This window comes from Platalea leucorodia (assembly GCF_965183815.1).
Source record: "Platalea leucorodia genome assembly, chromosome: 17".
NCBI lineage: Eukaryota > Metazoa > Chordata > Aves > Pelecaniformes > Threskiornithidae > Platalea > Platalea leucorodia.
This window is the reverse complement of record NC_138839.1, coordinates 5,162,493-5,182,127: the sequence shown is the minus strand read 5'-3', so window position 1 is coordinate 5,182,127 and position 19,635 is coordinate 5,162,493. Positions and strand designations below refer to the sequence as shown.

The following is a 19,635-nucleotide window of genomic DNA, read 5'->3' as shown; positions in this document are numbered from 1 at the left end:
GCGTTACAAATTCAGTTGGAATTTGATCCTGAATTGTTTTGCTGAAAAAATACAACAAAGGACAGCTACTTTTTCTATTGCACATTAGAGTAATTCGTGTCCAAAATCAGTTTAATGTCTGAAGCTCTGAGTATGGATTTTCCCCTTTACTATGCAAAAAGGAAATGAATTTTTATTGCATTTGAAACAAACAAAGTTGTATCTGGATGCCTTCACATAGCTGAACGCGTTTTGTTGTGAGAGTATAACGCAGGGTCTTGCTAGGAAGATGTTTAAAATATTTCCCTTGTGGAAGGAAATGTTTCCTTGGTTTTTTGATGTGTCTGTAGCAGGGTTTAAATCCCCCTTCCTCCACCCCACCCCTAGAGAAAACCACTTCTCAGCCACAATACTTTATTTTCCCCTTTCTAATCTGGGATGCAAGAAGTATTTTTGTGGGGGCTAGGAATTTTTTGACTTAGAGCATGAATATGCATAGAGCTTTGAAAATAATCTTGCAGAATCTGTATTCATTCTTTAAAACCCCCCCCCCAAATCCACCCAGCCTTACAGTCCGCCTCTCCCCGGAGGCGTGCGGGGTTCGCGCGTTGCGGCGGGCGAGTGCTGATGCCGTGTTTCCGTGCTGCGCCGTCGCCCCGTGTTTGTTTAGGGCAGGGAGCTGTGCTGAGCCCTGTCTGCAGCAGGCCCGTCTGTAATGCACCGCTTGGCTGGGTGATGGGTATAAAGAAATGATATGTAGAGAAGATGAATGACACCGTGTAATCAAACAGATAAAGATTTTGATCTTGTCACATCCAGGGAGCGTACAACAAATATGTTGCACAGCCGGCTGGCAAACCTAAGAGGAATTTTTTGTTCCAATAGTATTTCAGCCATTTTTGCATCAAATTTAAGGCATGAGTGAAGTGACACTTTGTTTTGTACCTATCATATATACAGATACAAACTGAAATGGAGCTGTGAAATTTAAAATTGGTTCACTTTTTAAAAGTTTTGTGTATGGTACTAAGAAGTACTTGTTTAGGAGCCATTCTAAACGTGTTGAAACGGGAGGCTTTCCTGAAGGCTCTCCGTGATCCTCGTGTAGACTGCTGCTTGGTTGGAGCCGGGGGAATATGCTTCCTCTCCTTCCGTGGAATGGAAATGTAGAGGGACAGCGGACTCCCAAGTTTGGAGAGTGTCTACTCAAATACTGTATGTCCAGTTCAAATATCTTATGAACAACTTTTTTATAATTACGTGATATAATTATTTTACATCATTATATCATAACAGTACAGAAAGAGAGAAAACAGTAAAAATCAACAAAACTTAACATTCTACCAAATCCTCACTGTCATTTGATTGTGCTGCACTAGAAAGGAGAAATACGGAATGCCTTTAGGATACAGGATTACTGTGTGTTTTCTGGCTAACATAACTTCCACAAATGTGTTATCTGTAAAATGAAATGGTTTTTTCAACTGTAATTCCAGCTGAGTGAAACACTGTAAAGTTCTATCCTAGTCACAGTTTATTTAGCTGAACAGTTTCCAATATATCAAATGTAAATTAATTTACAGATTGATCATTGTTCTGTTCTAAGATTAGGAGCGGTAGGAATTTATTTCAATAATGTATCTCAACTTCAGAATGAAATGAGAAAAAGCATTAAGCACGTACCATGTAGCATGAAACCTTAGGGAGCATGATGTGGGACTAAGCTTCCTTAATGGCAATCAAAAAATTCACTGCCAAGAATTCTATAATCACAGAGGAGCTTTACCTATACTATATAAATATATGCATTTCGTAATGGAGATGAAAATTAATACCATCCGTGTATGGGAATATTAATCTGTAAATTGTCTTATTTGTCTTGAAACAGCTCTGTAACAGTCTGTAATATATTTTTGAGAAAGGAGGGGAGCTTTAATTTTTTAAATATTTTGTACTTTAGAGAATTATTCCTTTTTGTTTCTTTGCATTGCAGAGAGACTTTTGAAGAAGGGAGCTTAAAAAGCCTGTTAGGTTGGGAGCTCTGCATTTGCTTATTTAGACCACTTATATCATAAGTAACACCATAGTTTTTATGCATTATAACTTTTTCAGTCACAAGAACCTTGTCTAGATAGTAATAAAAGGGCTTTTTGTTAATCTTACTAGTGTGTAAAGTGGCAAATAGGATTGTATCGGGTCAGTTATTGTTCTGAGAAACATCTGGCAGGAATTGAGCCATAGTACACCTCGAACTGAAGCTTTACACCTTAAAAAGCATCTGGAGACACATGGCTATTTACTGGAGGGCTTATTTATGTCTTATGCTCAGGAGCCAAAAATATAATGCCTGAACATCCTAGCAGCCAAACTGGTGCTGGTGCCAGAGTTAAAGGTCCCTTCAGGTGATAAAGAACTGACCAGTTTTTAAACAGCCTCCCCTTCTCCCAAATAGGCAATTGCCACATTAATATACTTTTCTCTCTTCTCTCCATTGTCAGGCTTTCTGCGTTAATGTGCCCTTCCATACAATTTTTTTCCTGTAATCTTAATGTTTCACGCACAACGCTTGACTCTCAAGGTTAGAGTCACGGGAAGGGGGCAGGGAGGAGCGTGTACAGGAGTAGGAGATGTGAATATTTAAAAGCTTGCAGTTGGAATGTCACTTCTGGCTAATCAGTGGTGTCAGCCACGAATTTAAGCAGTGTAAAATTTTCTTGAATGATTCTATCCTCAAAACACATTGAAATCTGGGATTGTATTTATATCCTGTGTAAGAATAGACTGAAATAAATTATGTGGGTGCCACAAGAGGCAGCATACTTGGTGCATTAAAATAAAGAGCCGATTATAAATCTAGGGATTACCTGAAGTGAGTTTCAGGGAGAACCTAATGAGAGCTGTTTCAGAAACTGTCTCCTTTTAAAATGAAGGACTACAAATTGTGATACATTAGAAGGCATTTTTCCTTAATTATATTTCTGTTTCAATATTAAACTGTAAATTTGCCTTTTTAAGAAAAATATGTCTCTGTACTTATAGTGCCTCATCTCTTTTTAAGGCCACTCTAGAATGGAGACTTGAATGACTGCGTTACTGCAAGTTGTTTGAAATATGTGAGAATTAACAGGAGATCTGCTAGAAGTGATTTTAAGGGTACAGGTCTGCTTTGTTGTACTGGAATTCAGGTCAAAGATGATGGTAATCAGGAAAAAAATACTTGATATGTTGGATGGTATGTAAAAGGTGGTAGTTTGAGGTATTCACAGATTATGGTTTCCAGGGGAGTGAAGAACAGGGTTAACTGTCTTTTCATTAAAACTGTGAAACTATTCCAGGTGCCTGTCACAATCGTCTGATACCATTGTAAAACTCAGTTATATCGGAGATCTCCTCGTAAGCGTGGCAGATGCAGGACACTGGGGAAGCCTGTGCTTTTCTGGAGTGGCTGGAGGGGGCAAGGCAGGCTCCTCTGGGGCATCCTCAGCACCAGCAGATGAATATATTTGAGTACCTGAATCTCTGCTGTCCAGCATTACAGGATTTCAGCAGTAGAACAAAATGACAGAAGCTGTTGGTTGCTTGTTTAACCTGGAAGAACAATATGCTGCTAGGAAAATATATAGCTCCCCCCCATTTCTTACATTAAAGCTTTTCTGTTCATTAGGATCACAATTTAATGTGTATATTTTTTAATCATGAATTGCGGCAATACTGTCAAGTTGAGTTTGATGTAGAATTTAAATTTTTCAAATGCTAGGTGTTATAAAAGCTAGACCGATAAAAATTATGTGGAAACACAAAAATCTCATGACTATTTAATTTTTTTTTTTCTGGAACTCAAAAGGGGACTATGAAGTTCTTTAAGTGTAGAAACATGGTGGTTTCAGTATAATAGATGAAGGCTTGTTTAAATTATTTAACATGTCTTCTTTAAATAGAATAGTACAAATAAATTCTGATGAAAATTCTACTGTATGGATAGTTCTTCATCAACATGGAATTTTGAAAATATCTTTTCTTTAGCAGTTGGTATTAAAAAAAAGAAAAGGAAAAAAGAAAAAAGCCTTTTGATAAACTTATTAAATACTTCAAAATTCTACAAACGACAACGTGGAGTTAAAAGATTAAATCATATTTAACCTAACTAAAACTCTAAAATTGTAACAGTTACAGCAAATCACCACTGGAATTTTAAAATACAATTTTTCCAAAGCTTTTCTGTGTAATGTGTGCCTCTCTGCCTTTTCCTTATTTGCTCCCTTTCAACCTTTTCTGTTACTGACTTGGGTTTATCTTTTCTCCCTTTAGAGAGTTTTGAGGTGACAGTCACCAAAGAAGGTGATAAAGGGTTCTTTCTATCCCTTTTATGAATATTAACCTACTAACTTTGGTTATGAAATGGGGAATCAGCACTTAAACAGAAGATCCTGTCATGCTCTTTTGTCCCATTTATTCTCCCAGTTTTTTTCTATTTTAAGATATATTGATAAAGACTGTTATGTAACCAAACCCTTGGTTAGAAATATCTGTAAATCAGACATCCATTTGAACCATTTGGGATTATTGTACATGGTATGGACGCTGAAGAAGTTGTTTTTGGGAAAATCAGCGCTTTCTGATGTTTTCACCGATAGCTTACTTCTTTGGGACATCTTAAGTTTTTTCATATGCTTTGTAAAGTAATATTTATCTGCCAAAGCATTGTACCACCTTCCCTGCAGTACGCTTCCTTCAGTACCTACTTCAGTAGTTAAAAATCTGAGTGAAATACCTTTTTTTGAATACCTCTAGACATGTTTACAGGAGGAGTGCATTCTTGGTACTATGATACCACTGCAGCTATAATAGCAAAGTAGCGTTTTATGTTGGTGTAAGAAAATCACCTTCAAAACGTAACAAGTTATACAGGTAAAAACACAGTGTAGGTGATCAAACTGTCTATTGAGTGGCTTTCGTTAGCACAGCTAGGTGTGCTAGGCTCACTCCATGTAATGTGCTGACAGACTGACCTAGCTGTGCCAGCAAGAGGTCTTGGAGTGTAATCTTAGGCTTAGACGTGTTTTAAAATGATGTACTAGGGACTTCTCCTGCTAGCGTGTTAGGATGAAGAGTTTGACTGGAAAGGAAAGCCTACTAAATCATGCCATCCAAGAGCTTCCTTGACTGACATGTTTGGTCTGTGTTAGTAGATAGCTGTTGAAATGGATGCCTGAGAAGTTGGTATTTCTACCTTTCTCATTCAGTAGTTTATTTTGATTCCCTAATTTTAGCCAGGTACATTGCACAGGAAGACTTTGTTCTTTGATCTGTTGACAGAATTTCTGTAATTATGGTGCTGAACCTGTACTTGAAGCTTTTTCACCCCTTGACTTGTAACTGTGCATTTTAACCTTTTGCTCTGGTCAAAATAAACAAGCTGCCCAGCTATTCCCAGTAGCTTGGCATAGAAGATAGTACCAGTGGCCTTGGCTGTATGCTCTCATAAGATCTACTCTTACCCTAGAGCTATCTCAAGTACTCCTGTGAAATGCCTGTCTACATTTCTCTTTTTCTCTTTTGTATTCCTGCATGAATGGATGCAAAGTAAACAAGTTGCTTGGAAGGCAGACGTATGCTTCTTTTTACTAAAGTTCCCAGAAATCACCCATTTTAAAGCACAGTGCTCTTGCTTTGTCCACAGACCCTCACAAACCCTTGGCTGCAAAATATTTCATCATTTATTTTTAAAATGTGTAACAATTTTGACCCGTTCTAACCTCTCTGACTTTGAATCTGTAGGTGAGATTTGTGGATTTAAAATTCATGGGCAAAATGTTCCCTTTGAAGCAGTGGTAGTGGATAAATCCACTGGTGAGGGGATAATACGCTCTAAAGAAAAGCTTGACTGTGAACTACAGAAGGACTACACATTCACCATACAGGCCTATGACTGTGGGAAGGGGCCAGATGGAGCGAATGCAAAAAAATCCCACAAGTAAGTAAATCCGTGGTGGGCTGAGGGGAAGTTTGGTTTCAAGCGGTCTCCTCCTCCTGGTGATTTATGGTCTATGTGTTTAGAGTAAATGTAAACCAAGTGTTAATACTGGAAGACTTTCATATAATCGTAATACAAACGGCAGCAAAACGGAAATGAACTGTTTTGACATCTTTTTAGCTCTATTCTAGGTGCTACTGCTTTATCCCTTGATGTCTCTGAATTTACATTAGAAAATAGTGTGGGGATAGAAGCAGGAAAACTGTTGATATAGTTAAAATCTGGCTTGAGTTGATAAAAAGAGTTTGCGTGGGATACCAAGCTTCGACATTGTTTCAGAATTCAGTTTCTAAAACCGAAAAGCTCGTTCAAGGAGTCAATCTATCTTAAACTTGACAAAATGGAAGAGAATACACATTGCTGTCATTTCCAGATAGCCTCACCAAAACAAGCAACTTTGATAGCATAAGGTTCATCTCTGCCTAGATTAAAGAATGGGAACAAAGCAATCTTTAGCTAAGCTTTATCTAAAGAAAAAACCACAATGTAGAATGCTCTCTTGAAAATCCACTTGAGAATAACTGTTTAACACACTGGTGTAAACATCTGCAGAGCATGTGGAAGATTACTGTTTGTGTGAAGCAAAGAAGGGCATAAATAAGATGAGGAATAGACTAGCAGCAGTCATCTTGGTGACAAATACAACCTTGTAACTCTATAGCTGTATGCTTCAAATAAGCACCAGAAAGTTATCTCCTTAAGGATTACACTTACGGAAAATAGGTATGCCCTTAAACTCTATTTGATATTCAGTTTGTCTTTTAAAGAAAGATTTCAAAGAGAAAGATGGCAACAAATGTTTTGTTGGGTTGACCGGAATTACGTTGTTCATTCAGTTTGATAGTGTACAGTTCCTTTTCCGCACTGTAGAACTTATCTATATTTTTCTACCTGTGTTGGTTAATTGATTTTGGTTATCCAAATTTGTGGCTATGTAATGAACCAGTACAGATCTAGCAGCATGCTCTGCAACTCTTATTTTCCCACAGCAGAATGGGTTTCCAAGACCTGCACCTACAAACCACTGTTGAAATTTCCCAGCCCCACGGCTGTGTGTGTTATGTTTTTTGTGGCTATTAGCCATCTTGGAGTTTAGCTCTTAAAGTCAGGAATATAAAGCGTTTGGTATAGAAGGCCATTTTTTGTGCATTTATTTAGCACATAGGTTAAAATAAAACCTTATTTTTTAGCATAAGCATTAGAAAACTTGATTTTATGGAAGGACTGTAGTGACTGAATTCTTTATTAGTTTACATTCCAGATGCTTTTTGTTATTCACCTTTTCTCCTTGGTCATTGATAGAAACTGCATTATTTTCCTATATACCAGCCATCGGTGACAAGCATGAAAGGACAGAATTCAAGATCCAGTCTGTTTAGGATTATCTAGCTAGCTGTACGATGTGTTAAAGTGTATCTTTCACTTCTGTGATGCGTCCATTTAAATTGCCTGATCTCTTCTTACATCCAAGAAATAAACCGGTTTTCACTGACTGACACAGCTCAGAACTTTATTACCAAAAGAAAGCTAATCGAGTGCACTTGACTGAGCTCTTAGTCTACGACCAGTCTTAACTGTCATTCTTGTTCACATGACATAAAAATTGGGTGTTTATATCAAATACTCTGATGGCAGGAAAGTACTTGAAGGATTGTACTGTTTTAACAAAAGTAAAAGTCTCTTTTGTCACAGCTGTATTTTGTTGTATTTCTGTAAAATGGTGGCAATTTAATAGTCGCAATGCGAGAATTTGAATTTAATTTGCAAATAAACAGCAATAGTAAGCAATAACCTAAAACTACACGGAATTATATAGCAACACAGTGGAAAAATATCCACTGCTTTCCCAGTTAGGGCAGTTGAGATTATTAGTTTTATTAGTCATTGGTCACTTCTTTCAGAGAGCTTAAATTGTGAGGGATAGCTTCATCTGTACAAGAGGGAGCTGTTTTACCAGATTCCTTGCATGAATAGGAGTTTTGCGATACATAGGAAACGGACCTTTCTGTTTTCTTTCCAGAGCAACAGTACATATTCAGGTGAACGATGTTAATGAGTATGCTCCTGTCTTCAAAGAGAAGTCATACAAGGCAACGGCTATTGAAGGGAAGAGGTATGACAACATCCTGAAAGTGGAAGCCGTGGATGCGGACTGTTCACCTCAGTTCAGCCAGATTTGCAATTATGAAATTGTAACTCCGGATGTACCTTTTGCTATTGACAAAGATGGTAAGCATACGATGTGAGACGGAGTGGGAATTACTGTAATTTGCTGCCCTAAGAATAGGACTTCAGACTGGTCAGCATAAAACTACAGCAACTCTGTTTTAACCCTTTCCTACAACATAGTTGAATGGAGGTGTTCACTTTAGCCGTTTGAATTGATACTGAGAAGCGAGATGTCTTTCAATGCCAATAGCATGTGCTGTCTACTGATGTAAGGAGCAGAGGATGTGTTGCCTGTGTGGTGTTTCTTGTAAAATGCTTTTCAAAATAAAGGAAATTTGGTAGCTGTATTATGTTTTAAACCAGCTCTTAGTAGGCTTTTTTCTTTTTTTTCCCTGTAGTTTTCTGTTCTGTATTAGGAGAGGTTTTGCTAATTAGCTTTCAAAATAGGATTCCATGTGTGTGCTTTTCACATTTGAGATGCTCATGTGTGGCTCTGGAGATTAGAGTATCATGGTTATTGGTTTTGAAGTGTGGTGATTTGTTTAGGTCATTGCCTTTCCACCAGTGATCTGCGGACCCTTCAAAATCTATCGACTACTTCTAGGGTTTCAAGGAAGCTGATTAAGCAAAGTGAAACAGTTTTAGTGGCCTTTAGTTTGAGTTTTTGGGGGATCCACATTGCCAATGGATAATTTTCATGGATGTGCAAATTTTAAAAAAGTTAGAGAATCCTGGCACATGCCAAACAATTTATGTATCAGTTACCACCTATGAGCAGTTTCATTTTGAGTACTATCATACACTATTTAAAGCACCTGATGTTCTGTGTATGTGTGCTCATCTCTGCATTTATGTAATTTTTAAGGATCTGGGCCTGATGTCTGGCGTTGAAAAGTCAAATAGTGAAGGGCTAATTCACTCGCAGGCGTGTCCGTTAAAGTCTTGGTACCTGTGTGAAGTACATAGGTGGTACCTGGATGCATTCAGTGCGGCAATGGCCCTGAGAAATGAGTGGATACTGACGTCTGATTATTGCTGCTTTTTCTTTTTTTTTTTTTTGCGTCAGGTTATATAAAAAACACAGAAAAGTTAAACTATGGTAAAGAACATCAGTATAAACTGACAGTAACAGCGTATGACTGTGGGAAGAAGAGAGCTGCTGAGGATGTGTTGGTTAAAATTAGCATTAAGCCTACATGCAAGCCTGGCTGGCAAGGTTAGTTTGATCTCCTCCTTATCTGCTTTTAGCATTTGCCAGTACCTTCAGTTAAACGTGAGAGATTTTTAATATTGTTTCTTTGGATAAATACACAGGCTGGAGCAAAAGAATAGAATATGAGCCTGGTACTGGTTCGTTAGCTCTCTTCCCCAGTATGCGTTTGGAGACATGCGATGAGCCAATAACCTCAATTCAAGCAACGGTTGAACTAGAAACCAACCATATTGGTAAAGGCTGTGACAGAGACACCTACTCTGAGAAATCCATTCACAGACTCTGTGGTAAGAATGCTTTTGTTAAAATTCAGTGGTCTCTCTTGCTTACTAGTTTTTCTTTGACTATTATGTTAGACCACAAATCAACGAGTGGATATGGTCTTCATTTGCATGTAGTTTCCTCCAACTTTTTGCCTAGTAGGCAATAAAAAGCATGAAATTGGCTGAAGGTGATTTTTAAAATCTCAAATGCAGTAAAGAATCCCTTTCTTCTGCCTCTCCACTACCTTATAGAAACTAATAATTTCCCTCACATGAGATTCATGTTCAAGAGCTGAAAGGTGGTTACACACGGAAGGGTATAGCCATTAAAACCTTTCTGTTTTTCTGAGGGATGTGAAGGATGCGTGGTGAAAAGGTAGATGTGAAAACCAAGAAAGTGTGGTTTGGAAAAAACAGTTACTTCCATCAGTTAAATTTATACTGTGCTTGCCCTAGGAATAAAGGGCGCATTGGCATCCACGTATGCTGCAGTTAAAGGTCTTACAAAAAGCGTACAAATCCTTTGTAGCCAGTATGGAAGAATTGAGATGACAGGACGAAGTATCACTGTTGATTTATGTCTTCAACTTTAGTTGAAGTTAGTTGAAAGCATGAGTACGGTGTAACCCTAGAGACCCAGGCAATTCCTAAGCTATTCCCTGAGTAGATCACTGTGATGTTAATGATTTAGGCTTGAAGTGGAGAAAACCAGCAAGCCGAGTACCTGCTGGGTATCGTTGCTCCTGACTACGTTATTAGACAGTGATCTGGGCGGGGATCCTTATGCAGCCCTCTTCAGCTGGATGGATACTAGTCTTACAACTAGTATAGTGTCAAGAGAAAGGCACCGTGTTCATGGGCCTGAGGGACAAGTGGTATTAATGTAATGGTTCCCGAGATAGAGGTGAAATAAGGTTCTACAGCCATAGAGATAGTAAGCAAAGCAATTTCAATGAAATTTGTTGTCTACCCAAAAGTTAAATTTACAAAGTCATCGTGATATTAGATGTCTATTATTAGTGCCACATTATTTAAAAGTAGAATTGCTTGATGTGTGATGGTAGTGCGTAATCCTGACTGTTGGTGCTGAAAAATTAGTGCTCAGAAAAACAGTTTGGTTTGAAACTAGCGGTGATCTTTTTAGTTTCTACGTTTTCTCATTTGAGCGTTTTTATTGTAGGTGCTTCTTCTGGCACAGCTGAACTTCTTCCCCCTCCAAGTAGTGCTGCTAACTGGACAATAGGACTTCCTACCGATAACGGTCATGACAGTGACCAAGTCTTTGAATTTAATGGCACGCAAGCTGTGAAGATTCCAGATGGCGTTGTCACAGTCAATCTAAAAGAGCCCTTCATGATTTCAGTATGGATGAGGCATGGGCCTGGAACCAAAGAGAAGGAGACAATTCTGTGCAATTCAGACAAGACAGGTTTGTCAATACTTCAAATATAAGCAGTCTCATTGTTGGGGTTGGTTTGTTTGGTTTTATATGCTGTGGCAGCGTGAGAACCTTAAGTTTTCTGTCTAGGTTAGGTTTTTTCTTGGAAGTGCAATGGACTGCAACAGTCGCTCTTTATTGTGCTTATCTATAGGGGCACGGCCTTAGATTATCTAGCTTCAGTTTCAGATTAGGCAGCCTTGTTTTTCTAATTCTATTTTGATTTATATTATGGATTTCTTTTTGCCATGGTAGATGACTTATTCTGGCAATGCAGTCTCAGTTTTGCATCTCCAAAGACAGCCTTATTCCTGATGCTGCCTAAAATCATTAAGATCCATATATCAGATTTAGTGACGGCATTTGCTACTATATCTTTTTTTTCTAGGAGATAATTTCTCTTTCTCCAGTGATGTTTTTTTTTCACCCTGTGCATAATTTCAGTCTCTATGAATGCTACAGACACAATCATTTTGAAGATGCTATTAATAAGAAGGAAATCGGATAACCCTGTTTCCATAATTGCTGTCTAATGGGGGTAAAAGAATTCTTGTCTTTGTTAGCTGGAGCAGTGGATTTGTTCAGTGTATTAGAAAGATACTTCATTTAAAATGCTGCTAGGTTTTTCAAAGGAAACTACACTGAATATATTTTAAATTTTATTTGAAAATAAGAAAGATTTAACAGTATTTGTAAAATCCTAGAAGCATTTCTTTGAACAGGAGAAAAGTGACTGTCATTCAGAACCAGGTACAAATATTTTCCTCTTTTCCCTACCTTCACCCATTCCTGTTAATCAAACCCCAAAACTTTGGATTCATGGAAGTAAGTGAACTGGAGAAAAAAGGCAAATTTAAATACAGTGTTTCCTGGTTTAAAGTACATGGGTAGCAGACCTTCAAAACAAGTGTTCCTTTTTTATTCCTTGGTTTGACCTAACCATGTAATTTTTGCGACAAATAGTTTCTGGTAATAAATATCATTTGCCTTCATTGCAATGGTATGTTATGCAATATTGAAAGACTGGAACTAGGTTTGTTGGGGGGAGGCAATTTTGACTATATTGCACTGGAACTGTACAGTCAAGATTCAATGCTGTCAGGCTGAAAGATTGACATGATTTTGGTATTTTTTCATTCCCTCCTTTCTTGACTCATCCCATGGAATGGATGATATAGCTAAAATGTTTCTTTTCCTTATTCTTACCTGTTTCTCTAGCATCTCACCTTTGTATTTATTTTAAATGATAAATCCTTTAGAGCTATGACTGTATAGTTTTCTCTTAGGAAAGCATGTCCACCTGTCATCATGTACACATGTTCCAAAACAGTAATTAAATGTGGTAGAAGCAACTCATTTGTAACAAAAAAGCTCTTCTGTTTGCAAATAGAGCTATTTTTCTTTCTCTCCTGCTGACAGGTTTATCTCTGTGAGTCTTCAGTCCTATGCCTTGCTTTAGATTGGATTCGGAGATAGACGTGTCTATTTATTGTACAGAATGTTTGCCCTAACTGCTATTACAAACGTTTCTCATTCCTCTTAACATGCCTGATGTACTTCTACATAAAACTCTTGTGCAGATATGAACCGGCACCACTACACGCTCTATGTACACAACTGCCGACTTGTTTTCCTCTTCCGCCAAGATCCTTCAGAGGGGAAAACCTACAAACCTGCTGAATTTCACTGGAAACTCAATCAAGTAAGTTTGGAAGGACGGCTGGTAGGATGTTAGAATGCAGTGAAAACCATCGGAGACTAAACTCCCTGATAGTATAATTATTAATAAATACTTTTTGCAACTCCAGGCTCCTGGTGCCGTGTTTTATAGAACCCAACAATACTTACTTTATTTGTGATCAAGTGTCGGAGATAGATTCAGCTATACCTTTTCATCTTGAATATAAAATACTGCTTTAGTGGTTTTATTAAACCCAGTAGGATACTCATGAAATAAAGTACAAGTCATTGTCCTCAAAGGTCGTAAAATGTGGATTTATATGTGAAAATACCATGTAAGTCTTTTAGCTGTGATGTCAGTTATCTTCACTAAATCCACTGTAAGGTAGTGTGCATGAGAAAACAAGAAATATTCTGGGTTGTTTATAGCATGAAAGTACTTCTGAGCATGCAACGGTTTTGCAGATCACAGTGTTAATAGGATAACAGAAGAACTTTTCTTCTTAATCCTTTTTCACACTGAAATAAAATTTGTGACTTTTTACACATTGTGAGCAGTAGCTACAAATCAGTTTTCCTAATTAGATTTTACTCCACAAAAATAGAGTTAATAGGCCTCTGAGGGATGCCGGTGGTTTCTGCTTCCTATTTAGAGAGAGGAGTTGTCTGTTGGTATACTTGGAGTCATGTATTCTTGATTATTTTAGATTTGAAAGTGAAGGCTGTAATAACTGACCTTTACTTTGATCTGCAGAACTTATGTCTATGAAGTCGTGATGTTTATGATCATGAAGCATGAGACAGCAGGGACTAAATACTTTGTGTGCTTTTCTAGCCCTCTGGATCTGAGTGATAAAATTAACCCTGTATATATGTGAATTTATAAAGGTTCTTTTAGTTGCTCTAGGTTACTATTATGGGTCTGTTTTGCCAGTTACCTAAACAATGAGTTACTTTCTAACATAGCTGGCTATACCCTGTTGTCTGTGCAGGGCAATGTATACTGCTTTAATGGTAAAATGCCCATATATGTCCTTATGGGAAGGTTGTTACTTTCCAAAAACTCATCAGCTTTCACTATAAATAATTGTGTCCTGGAAGACTTTTTTTATATTCAAAATGGTCTTGTTTTTCTCTAAACAGTCCCTCTCAGCAAGTACAGGTCCTTTGTCAAGCAATGTTGTATTATAGCAGCATTTCAGAATGTGCTTGCATGTAGATATGCATTTTTAAATTTAAATATGCTGTTATTAGATCTTATAAAAATTAAAGGAATGGAAATAGATGCAGCTTCCTATATTGGCAATAGAAGAAAAGAAATTATTTATAAACGTTTGACAGTTGGTTTGCATTTTTCGGATGCGTGCCATGTGTGTGAAGCATAAAAGATACAGGCTTATAGGTTGTCAGTATGTCTGCATGTATGTACATGCAAAATGTGCATCAGCTCAGTTATTCAACTGTAATTTTAAAAAGAAATTAAAGTAGAATTTTTAAAACTTTCTTTACTCAGGTGTGTGACAAAGAGTGGCATCATTATGTCCTCAATGTTGAATTTCCTGCGGTAACTCTTTACGTGGACGGTGTTTCATATGATCCTTTCCCAGTGACGGAAGATTACCCACTTCATCCTTCAAAGATAGAAACGCAGCTAGTAGTTGGAGCATGTTGGCAAGGTAACTGTATTTACAATGGTTAATACTTTTAATGAACTTTTTTTAAAATGAAATCTTTGTGGTTAGCCTAGAAGTACGTAGCAGATCTTTTTCATGCATGAAAGATAACTGGTTTTGTCTTTTGCAGATTATTTTTGCTCCTAGCTAGTAGCACATATTTCCTCTATTAGTCGTTTCTTCTATGAGTGTTTTTTTTTTTTTTTGCTTGTTGGCCACAGGTACGTATGAAATAGGAAGCTACTCAACAAGGAGCATTCCATCAAAGTGATTTTTGTGGTAACCATGGGAATTTAGATAGCTGATTTTTAATAACAGTTGTAAGAGTACATCATATACTTCAGATTCTGAAGCAGCACACTTAATTTCAAGTAGGTTGAAAAGCGTATTGTAGAACAAGTATTCTCATAAATGGAAGCGTTGACGAGCAGACAGTACAGCTAAGTAACACAGTGATGCTGTCTCTTGGATGTTTTACCATTTCTGCTTATAAAAATAAACATAGAAAGCATCTGCTTTATTGTATGCAGACTATGGCTTAAAACATGATATCCTGCAAGCTGTAAAATGCTTAGTCATGTGCTTTAATGCTTGTGAAACCTACTCTTCAAAGCTTGAGAAAGAGGAGAAGAATGCATCTGAACACGGAGGCTGGTTACCAGAGATCTTTGTAACAAAGCTCTTGCTTCGCGGTCCTGAACTGAAATGTTTGCTTGCTGATTAAATTACACCCTAGCTAGTACGAAGCTGATCTTTCTGGTCAGAGATAAAACAGTGTTAAATTGTTCATGTTTTATTGTAGTTCAGAATATAGACCGTATTTGCAGTCTATAATAATGCATAGAAGTAGCTTGTGAATGAATGACAAATGGAAAGCTTTGAGACATTTAAATCAAATTAGCAGTCTCCTGTCTTATAATGTCTCTTTTCTCTTTGAGTTTTAAGGCTTTGAAGCGTGAACGAAGGTTAAATTGTCAAAATATCCTCTCCATCAAATTTACTATTTTGTGACAAGTTCACTATCTTTCAGTATTAATGTTATTTCAGTGCTAAATTCATTCTGTCTTCCCTTCCTTTGAGTCAATTAATTATTTTCTCCATAATTCATCTCATTCTGTTTGTGACTTTCCAACTATCTCTTCTAGCTCAAAGGGAAGCTATAGTGGCTGGTTTTCAAGAGACTGGAGCTTGGAAACTCTGTTCCAGCTAAGTGTATGGATTGTATAATGGCTTCCATATATGTTCTGCATCCTAACAAAAGCATATACGTTTAGTTTAAAAACTCCTGTGATTTCATATTGGCACCGTGATCTGATTCTTTCATTTCTTCTGACATGAATTTTCTTTTTAATGACAGCAGACTGAAATAGGAGCATTAAAAGTCTGGAATACAAGACCTTGAGGCGCTACCTTTTAAAAATTCCACCAAAAGCCTGATTTTTAGGGGATTAGAACACAGGGGAAAAAGTATGCTAAAAGAGTGACACTAGTGCTTAAGGCCGTCCTCTTTGTCTTACCAAGTTTTTAAAATAAATTAGGCTGCTCTAGGTTATATACACAGCTCACCTCTAAGGAGAGAGAGAGATTTTATGCTTTTGAAGAAGTTCTTTTAACATTTCTTTTAAAAAGATGAAAAGCTGTTTTTCATTTTTGATGCTTCCCCCCCTAGGTGCTTCCATCTGATAAATTGACTGCTTAATACATCTGATACTATTATTATGATAAAAAAATCTGTGTCAGTAACGGCTCCTTTTGATCAGCATTTAATACCTTTTGGTGATTTGCTGATACAGGCTGGATCTCACCTTAATTTCCCCTTTAGTAGCTGGGAGAGGAGAAGATAAATTGAGCCGGTTGATAGGCCTGTATCTCGTTACTAATAGTGGTTTGTGTGAGGTTGGGTATCTGTGGTTAAAGTGTTCTCCAGTGTGACTGTTTTTACTGCGGCTTGTGTATGGGGCTCTTCAGGTTGTCTTGTCATGAACGTTATGTTCTTGTAACAACACAGTAATGCTTCTTCCCTGCATTGCAGCTGTTAGTGTTTCAGAGAACTCGTAATCCTTGAGAAGCTGGGTTGAGCATAAGCAGACTTTTTGGGGGACGTGCTGCTGTGTATTTTCTGTGATAAGAGAGTTTGCCAGATTGTAACTACTTGGTCCTTTCCCTATTGTCCTATTCTTTGTCTTGCTTTTCTACAGAATATACAGGAAATGAAAATGACAATGAAACTGTGCCTGAGACCTCTGCAGGTTGCTGGAGTTTTTTCCCTACTGTTTTATTTCATTTTTAAGCCAAGACATTGCTTCATCTCGCGCACAGCATGAAATGCAGGCATTGCATTCGGGCCATTGACCTTCACATAATCCTCTCCTAGGCTTGTTTCTTCATTGTGCTTCTATTTCCAGAGCTTCATCAGCTGATTTTTTTGCTTTCTTTTTGGTTTTTTTTTTTTTTCTTTTTTTGGTGGGTTTTTTTTGGTTGCACCCAAATGCCCATCCATGTACAAATCTGCAACCGTTGTGATTGCAGTGAAGTGGTGTAAAATAAGTTGCTGATGTAAAATATCAGCTGTAATTTCTTTCATCCAGTTGTGTTAAAATATAAATGCACCTCATCCTATACAAATATATGTATATATACGTATGTAGGTATGTGTGTGTATCGTAGAATTATTCAGTAGGCTGGGAGGCACCTCTGGAAGTCGGGTAGCTGTGCTCCCCACTCAAAGCAAGACCCATTTCGTATTGAGATCAGGTTGCCTGTATATAACTGAAAGGCAGACCTGTAATTTACAGCGGATACTCACTTGATCAGAAATTGATATAAAGTTCTAGTTATAGTGAATGGGCATAAAAGCTTTGGCTACCGGGTATTTCAGGTTGGCTACAGGGTTTTCTTAGAAATTTTTGGTGATAGTTCAGTGGATTTTGTGTCTTGAGTTGAGACACTTTATTAGTGTATATTTCTGAAAGTGTATTCAAGATAGGTGCTCTTTCTGTGAAGTTTAAGAATTCATGGAACGGTCTAGATATGATTGACAGGAGGTTTCTAGCTGTGCATCACATTTTAATTTGGCAAGGATGTAACAGAGTCCTGGGGCTAGAACCTGGAGCTGTACAAATCTAAACTGGAAATTACGTAATTTGTAACAGGACAGGTCGCTACTGAAAATTTTCCGGAGTTATGCCAGGGATCTTTTATCACTTAGAATCTTTAAAACAAGCTTAGACATCTTTCTAAGGATCTGGTAGCGTAGTAAGTGACGACCTTGAAATACAAATTTCTGGGCGGTGGTCCGTGGTCCCCATTATTTAGCAAGATACGGACTAGGTGATCATCGTGATGTCATCTTCAAAAAACCTAAGCAATAAGGGGCTTATTGGGTTGCAATTCATAGGACTTAACTCAGATATCTAAAAACGAGTTACCTGAGTTTAAACCACTCGCTTGAGTCCATACGGAGAAGAAGGCACCTTTAGAGGCGAGCAGTTAACTCTCGGACACCTTATTCAGAATGAGCTGAATCACTTCGTGAAGTTTCTTTCTGTCCTTTGAGTGTAAAGAGGGCCTGTAATGATGGGTTTAGATGTAGACAACTAATAGCTGGAGGAAGGATGCTGCTGACTTCTATCCTGATGGGCATTGCCCATGTTGTAGAGAACTGACTAGTAGGAGGCATTACCTCAACATGAAGATTAAGGTTTCATAGATCATCTCATTGCTTCTGTCTTTCATTTCTGAAGAACACCACCTCGCTGTATGGGCGATTTCTTTTGAAATGTTTGTTATGGAAATATTAGCCTTAGTTTCACAGTTCAAGATGGCCACACCTGGTTTGAAGGCCATGTGCATGGTGAACTGTTTAATTCTTTCTTTGTGCTTGAACATAATCGCAAGGTTAACACCCAGAATGGATAAAAACTAACCCGCATGTATATAATACTTTGTGGTACCAGAAGGCATATTTGTTGTTTCACAAAAGAAAAAAAAACCTGAAAAGAATCAAAACATACAAAGATTTTTCCTTCCTTCCTTCATGAAGGTGGTGAACTCCACATGGCTCAGTTTTTCCGAGGCAATCTGGCAGGTTTGATGATTCGTTCTGGGAAGCTGGAAAACAAGAAGGTGATAGATTGCCTATATACTTGCAAAGAGGGACTGGATTTGCAAGTGGCTGATGGTGTTGGCAAAGGCGTGAAGGTAAAGTTGCATGTGAATAACGGGGAGCATATGTATTGCTTTGCTGATAATTCTTGCAAGTTTTACTGGCACAGTTAGTAGGGCTGTCCCAAATAAAACAGGCTAATCCACTGTGACATTTTGCATTAAAATTACATGGAAACTAGGAAATCTTTCCTATATGGACATGGTCTTAGTGGAGTTTAAGAGTGAAAGTTACTGTATTCTCTTGAAGTCTTGAAGAGAAATTCTGTATTTGTAAGCCTCTCTGCTTTACCAGTGATGCCAGGTTGTCTAATAAAAGAGAGAGATTCTTAACGGGCAGCTTAGTAGAATGAGACTAACTTGCATGCCTTTTTTTAGCAGGAAGGTTGTGTGAACGGAGCTGAATTTCTCCTTTATATTAGCTGTCTCTCTTCCATATTACTAGAATCTTCACATCAGAACTGTGATAAGTGCCTAGATTTTTTCTTAAAGAACGAAACACTAAATGTGTTCGACTGGAACAGGGAAGTGAATAAGGAAGTTAGACTGTGTGCTACAAGGCCAGTAAGTAACGGCCGTACTGCTTTTGTAATTATCCTAGCGTTTCCCAGGCTAAGCAGGGCTGAACTTCCAGTTTTAATTACCAGGTCATCTTACTGTTTGGGCATTCTCTTCCCCCCCCCCCCCCCCCCCCCCCTGTTGTTTCAGATCCACATGAACCCAAGTCAGTCAACCCTGACCTTAGAAGGGGACGATATTGACAGAGTTGATAAGGCCATGCAACACATCTCCTATCTGAATTCCCGCCAGTTCCCAACACCTGGGATTCGGAGGCTTAAAATCACCAGTGTTGTCAAGTATGTCCTAGTGCTGAAGTAACGCGTCTCTGTACGGTGATACTGAAGCCTGGAACGATGTTTATATATCTCAGTTGTGATAAACAAGGAGTCTTGCTGTATGTAACCACCACACGTTTGAATACAGCAAATGTTTTCTATACCAGCACGCTGTTTTCTTCCTGA

The 19,635-nt window shown here is 38.0% G+C and overlaps 1 protein-coding gene across 3 annotated transcripts in view; it reads left to right on the top strand.

Moving 5' to 3' along the window:
* CLSTN1 (calsyntenin 1) overlaps nucleotides 1-19,635 on the top strand; it is a 40,238-nt gene that overhangs the window by 12,993 nt on the left and 7,610 nt on the right. The window contains exons 3-13 of one of the 3 annotated variants that reach the window (XM_082328992.1): nucleotides 4,288-4,317; nucleotides 5,758-5,953; nucleotides 8,034-8,242; nucleotides 9,249-9,398; nucleotides 9,497-9,682; nucleotides 10,839-11,087; nucleotides 12,677-12,798; nucleotides 14,290-14,452; nucleotides 16,648-16,698; nucleotides 18,492-18,649; nucleotides 19,322-19,470. In XM_082328992.1, coding sequence (XP_082185118.1) covers nucleotides 4,288-4,317; nucleotides 5,758-5,953; nucleotides 8,034-8,242; nucleotides 9,249-9,398; nucleotides 9,497-9,682; nucleotides 10,839-11,087; nucleotides 12,677-12,798; nucleotides 14,290-14,452; nucleotides 16,648-16,698; nucleotides 18,492-18,649; nucleotides 19,322-19,470 — 1,663 coding nt within the window. The remainder of the gene's footprint in view (nucleotides 1-4,287; nucleotides 4,318-5,757; nucleotides 5,954-8,033; nucleotides 8,243-9,248; nucleotides 9,399-9,496; nucleotides 9,683-10,838; nucleotides 11,088-12,676; nucleotides 12,799-14,289; nucleotides 14,453-16,647; nucleotides 16,699-18,491; nucleotides 18,650-19,321; nucleotides 19,471-19,635) is intronic. The other 2 variants (XM_082328993.1, XM_082328994.1) reach the window with 2 other exon arrangements.